A 6,000-nucleotide genomic window follows, 5' to 3' on the forward strand; every position below is an offset into this window, starting at 1 on the left:
CTGACGGCAGGATAACCCAAGTGTGATGACTGCAGCAGGGTATACACTCGAACATCTACATTTATGGTAGGTACAAAACTGTACTTTTATGGTCCTGCCTGTGACGTCCCATGCAGCTGCAACAGCCAAGCTGAAACATTTGTATAGGAGCTGACGTACGAGTTGCCTGAAGGCAGGAAATCCCACACCAAGAATACTGCGAAGGACATCTATGGTTATGGCAAGATTTTACACAACTATTCTTTCTTGTAGAACAGCACAAATCTCTTGGGCAGCCTTTTTCACAGGGGATGTAGGGTATATGTGAAATAGATTCAGGTAAGATGTATATAAAGAAATGTTTATTTGTGTTTTAGGGATAAAATAAGTACAGCTAAAACTGATATAGTTGATTTATGTAGAAACATTAGTAAATACATTGAGATTTTAAATATTTTCTTGCGGTGAAAAGTAAGTTGGTGTCCACTGATGCAATTAAGTTCTGATTCATTTTGTTTTGCAGGTTGGATTGGACATCCACCTCCTTGCGGCTCCGAAGTTTTCATAGGGAAGATTCCGCAGGATATGTATGAGGACAAGCTTATTCCTCTCTTTCAGAGTGTAGGGCAACTCTATGAATTCCGCCTGATGATGACATTCAGTGGTGGAAACCGTGGCTTTGCATATGCAAAATATATGAGCCGGCGCATTGCAAAGGCTGCAATTACTGCCCTGAACAATTATGAGGTAGAGAAGGACTGCTTCATTGTGGTGTGTCGGAGTATAGAGAAGTGTGAGCTGAGTGTGGATGAGCTCCCACTGGAGAAGGATAAGGAGGAAGTCCTGCAACTCATGAAGGAACTTACAGCAGGAGTACGTGATGTGTGTTTATATCCCTGTCCAGAAAATAAGCTGAAAGCCACTGCCATCGTGAAGTATGAAACTCACCAAGCTGCAGCAGTGGCAAAAAAGGCTCTTGTGGAAGGTATAGAAATCCATCCTGAATACACACACACATTTGTTACCTTACTTATTCTTTTTTCTTCCCTTAGCACACTCCCACCTGCCCATCAGTTGTTCAGATTCTCCCATTGCTCCCAACATCCACAGCCAGTGCATCCCCTCTCCAGATGTGTGCCGTTCTGATGAAGGTGAGTGGAGTGGAGAGAATAGAGATGACCAGAAGAGATCCTCCTGAAGAGAGTCTGTAATAGGTGATGTGGAAAGTGGGGTCTTCAGTTTGGGTGGTACAATGGAGGTAGACATGGTCAGTATGATGTATGCTGGCTGACCCGTAGCCTCAGTGTGTTGACTTTCATTAGTAGGTTGGGTTAGGCAATGAGGAGTGGTCTGCCAAGGATGTACTCACCTAATGCTCTTGGGCTACCACACCTCCTCAGTCATCCCATTTCCCCCAAGCCTGGTGATTGTTCCAGCTCCTGGATGTCCTTCAAGGATGCATCTGCAGTCATAACATATGGGATGTCCTGCCTCAGGCAGCCCTTCGGTCAGCCAGATTCCAAAGTCTGGGTCTGGCCTCGGCTGATGTCGCACTTTCCCCGACGTCATAGCTCCTGGGGTATAAAGGCATCAGCCGACGCCATTTTCCTCAGTCTTTCTTGCCACGCGGTGCCCGAAGCAGAAGCTGTTCGCAAATGCCGGTCGGTCAGATCCAGAGATTTCAGCTACCGAATACTTCGAAAAAAGCTAAGTACCCCGTTGGGGACTCTTTCTTGCCTCAGCCGATGTCAGACAAAGTAAATAATTGTTTAACTTGTGGGAAACAAATACCTCATAAGGATTTCCATTCTTACTGCCTTCCCTGCTTAGGCCCAGACCACGACGTATCAGCTTGTTTAGCCTGTGCCTCCTACGTCGGTCGGAGTTTGCAGAAGAGTTTTTCTGTTCCACTTTTGCATATAAAATGCCGTCGGAGACCCCGACTTCGCATTTGGCCAAAAAGCGCAGGGAAAAGGACCGACACTCATGGCCCGCGGTTTCGGCTGAAACCACGGCTAGGCCTACCGCGAGTGTCTCGGTTTCGGCTGAAACCGAGCCCTCGGTTCTTCCTACGACAGAAACCTTACCTCCGACAACCGAGGCCACTGAGGCCCCGGCCGAGTCGGCTTCAGAAATCCCTACCGAAGTTAGCGCTCAAGATTTGTCCGACACCATTCCATTGGACATATCTACACCTGCACGTGGGGCAGCTAGGCCCCCAGCTTCTATGTCTATTAAGGCCTTCACCAGGGCTAAAGCTGCCAAACTTTCAAAAGCTTTACCTGCCAAATCTACTTCTCAGAGGCCTTCCTCAAGCTCTCAGATTCTCAGTCTTGCTGAGGACCTGATATCCTTGATTAGGGGCTCCCAACCTCACCCAGACAGGGCCTCCCTACCTCCACCAGACAAAAGGCCTAGGACTGAACCCTCTGAACCTGTCTCCTCTGATTACTCCACGGATGGATCTGATTTGTCAGACCATCAAGAAGGGGCCTATTCTCCTTTCGAGGATTCAGATGCTGAAGATTCTATCCCTTCTGCCTCCCCTCCTGAACTGCCTCCCCTCCTGAAGAATTTTCCTTTGGGGAGACCTTGCACTGTATGAGGGAACACTTTCAATGGCAGGGTCAGGATTTTTCTGATTCGAGAAAAAGGCTAAGGAATTTTTTAAATTTACCCAGCATAGGCCCTTAGCTATACCTCCGGTTCTAACTGTAATTGATGATGTGTGCAATGATGTCAGTGCTGCACCTGATTCTCTTCCTCCGGCCCCTGCCAAACCTGACAGATATTACAGGGTCCCGGATTCTCACTTCCACCTGTATAAAGCCCATGCTGCAGATCCAGAAACTATTTCACAGGGCCCAAAAGGTGTTGCAGCTGCCACTGCCAAAAATCCCCTACCCTCTGACAGAGAGTCTAGAGCATTAGAGAGATGGGGTAAAAAGGTTTATACATCTGCTACTCTTTCTGCCAGGGCTTTAAACTGTCAATTCCATATGATACAGTACCAAGAATATTTGTTAGATCAGCTGAATAAGAAGCTTTCTTCTACTGAACCTTTAGACCGTAAATCTCTTCAGGATTTGGTACACAACTCTCAGCAGGTCAGTAATCATTTCTTAAAATGTGGCTATGATGCACTGGAGGCTTCATTTAGATCAGCTATGACTGGGGCAGTAATTCGTAGGCATGCCTGGCTAAAAGAACAATCCCTGCCAGACCATGTCAAGGCTAAGCTCCTAGATGCTCCAATGGAGAAACAAAGTTTATTTGGCTCCCCTGCACAGGAGATTCTAAAGAAGGTGGAAGAAAAAGCTAAATCTGTACAAACAGTAAAGGAATTTCTACAGGTCCAACCTCCGAGGTTCAGCAGAAACTGTCCTTCCAAGAATTGGTCCTTTCCAGACACCTCCAGAGCACAGAGGGGCAGAAATAGACACCCTCGAGGCAGAGGTCAATCCAAAGGTGCCTATAGGGGCCGTCAGTGGCAGCCTGCCAGCCAGAGGAGTACTGCCACAGCTGCAATTACAACCACTAGCACAGGACAGACACAATGACTTGACTCTGATTCCGCCTACCAGGAAACACCTGGAAGCTCCCTTGGGCGGAAAACTGGCTTTATTCTCAAGAAACTGGCATTGCATTACAAAGGACACATGGACATTGCAAACAATAGACAAAGGATACAGGTTTCACTTCCACACTTTACCAAAAAAGAGCGGAATGCCAAACCTACCACCAAATCAGAAGCCAGAGGCTTTAAGACAAATCAAAAATTTACTTCAGATAAAAGCGATAGAAAGAGTACCATCTATGGAACAAGGCCAAGGATTTTACTCCAGACTATTCCTTGTACCAAGAATAGAAAACCAATGGAGGCCTATTCTCGACTTGTCCGCACCGAACACATTTCTCATTGTACCAAAATTCAAAATGCTGACCCTACAGCAACTTCTTCCCATGTTGGGCAAGGAGTCTTGGCTGGTGACTCTAGATCTCAAGGAGGCATACCTGCACGTCCCTATCCGACCAGATTGCAGAAGACACCTCAGATTTCTTGCAGGATCAGAGCATTATCAATTCTCAGCATTGCCCTTTGGCTTATCTACTGCGCCCAGAGTATTCACGAAATGCCTGGCATCAGTAATTGCACATTGCAGACTTCAGGGAATTCAAATCTACCCATACCTGGACGACTGCCTAATACAAGCGGACAACAAGACAAAATTGATAAAGGATATGGCCTATGTCTTACACCTGCTACAGGCCTTGGGATACACAGTCAACATCCAAAAGTCAAGACTAGTGCCATCCCAAAGGATAACCTTTTTGGGTGCAGATCTGGACACAATAACTCAGATGGCTTTTCTCACAGAAGAAAAACAAAAACAACTTCCAGATTATTTCATGACTTTGACAAGACAAACTCAGTTTACTGCAAGGAAAGTCCTGCAGGCCCTGGGTTTCATGGCATCCTGCATAATCTTGATCCCACATGCCAGGCTGCATATGAGGAAATTACAATGGTACCTAAGGAATGTATGGTTTCAACACAGACACAGTCTAGAAACCATGATACCAATCATTCCATGCCTTCAAAAGGAATTCCTGTGGTGGGCTCAGGCCTGCCAGTCCAACAGAGGGTTGCCTTTCACGAAACCCAAACCAAGGCAGACCATCACCACGGACGCCTCAGACCTAGGATGGGGAGCACACATGGAGGACAAATGTATCCAAGGCCTATGGTCTCAAGGACAGCTACACTTGCACATAAACCAAAAGGAGATGCTGGCAGTGAAGCATGCAATCGAGGCATTCAAACCATTCCTCCAGCAAGGACATCTGCTGATAAGGACAGACAACACCACGGTCATGTGGTACATAAACAAACAGGGAGGCACGCATTCCTACCCTCTATGCCGGATGGCAATGGATCTGTGGGACATAGGCCTGAATCTTAATATCCATCTGCAGGCCATATTTTTACCAGTAAAAGAGAATTCACTAGCAGACAGCTTAAGCAGAACTACCACGGATGCTCACAATTGGATGCTGCATCCAGAAATCTTCAAACTCATAACAAAGAAATGGGGAATGCCAGAGATAGACCTGTTCGCCTCCCCACTCAACCACCAACTGAAGAAATTCTGCTCAAGGACATACCACCCACAAGCCTGGAGGGTGGACTCTCTCTCTTTCAGCTGGAATACCCTAACAGTGTATGCATTTCCACCTCTCCCATTGATGTACAAGGTTCTACCGAAGATCAGGGAGGAACAGCCAAAGGTGATACTAATAGCTCCGGACTGGCCAAGGCAGCACTGGTATCCGCTACTGAGAAGCATGTCTCGGGCGAACTCATGGCCTCTACCCCTATGGCCTCTTCTTCTAACGCAGAACAATTTCAAGACCCTGCATCCAAACTTGAAAACACTGCAGCTAACTGCCTGGAAAATTGCTTAAAACCAAACCAAACTGTCTTATCTCAGAGGGTCAAGGACATTATCCTGGAGGCTTGCAGACCCTCCACAAGGAAGACATACTCAGCTAAATGGAAGAGATTCCTCATTTGGAGCACATCAAAGGGTACAGATGTCACAGTGGCAAACCTAGCACACATCCTAGAATACTTAGCAGAATTGTCCCACAATGGCCTGTCCTACTCTTCCATTAAGATTCATGCTTCAGCAATTTCAGCAGAATACAATATGGATCCTCCTATCTTCTCTCACCCTCTTCTCAGACAATTTTTAAGAGGGATCAAAAATGTAAAACCTCCAAGGAGACCCCTCTGCCTGCATGGGATCTCAATTTTGTGCTGGAAAAATTGACACTACCTCCTTTTGAACCAGCAGCATCAGCAGACTTACAGTTCTTATCTTGGAAAACTGCTTTCCTTCTGGCAATCACTTCAGCAAGAAGAGTATCCGAGTTACAGGCATTAATGGCAGTGCAGCCTTTCCTTATTTTTCACCAGGATAGAGTGTCTCTGAGAACCAATCCTACCTTCATGCCAAA

General features: G+C 46.5%; 1 protein-coding gene across 1 annotated transcript in view; it reads left to right on the forward strand.

Moving 5' to 3' along the window:
• DND1 (DND microRNA-mediated repression inhibitor 1) overlaps positions 1 to 1,177 on the forward strand; it is a 224,108-nt gene extending 222,931 nt beyond the window's left edge. The window contains exons 3-4 of the mRNA XM_044069845.1: positions 503 to 964; positions 1,032 to 1,177. Of these exons, the coding sequence (XP_043925780.1) occupies positions 503 to 964; positions 1,032 to 1,177 (608 nt within the window). The remainder of the gene's footprint in view (positions 1 to 502; positions 965 to 1,031) is intronic.
• Positions 1,178 to 6,000: the final 4,823 nt, after the last annotated feature.

Source organism: Protopterus annectens, chromosome 4.part0, assembly GCF_019279795.1.
Source record: "Protopterus annectens isolate FY-2018-M chromosome 4.part0, PAN1.0, whole genome shotgun sequence".
In the NCBI taxonomy this organism is placed as follows: Eukaryota; Metazoa; Chordata; order Ceratodontiformes; family Protopteridae; genus Protopterus; species Protopterus annectens.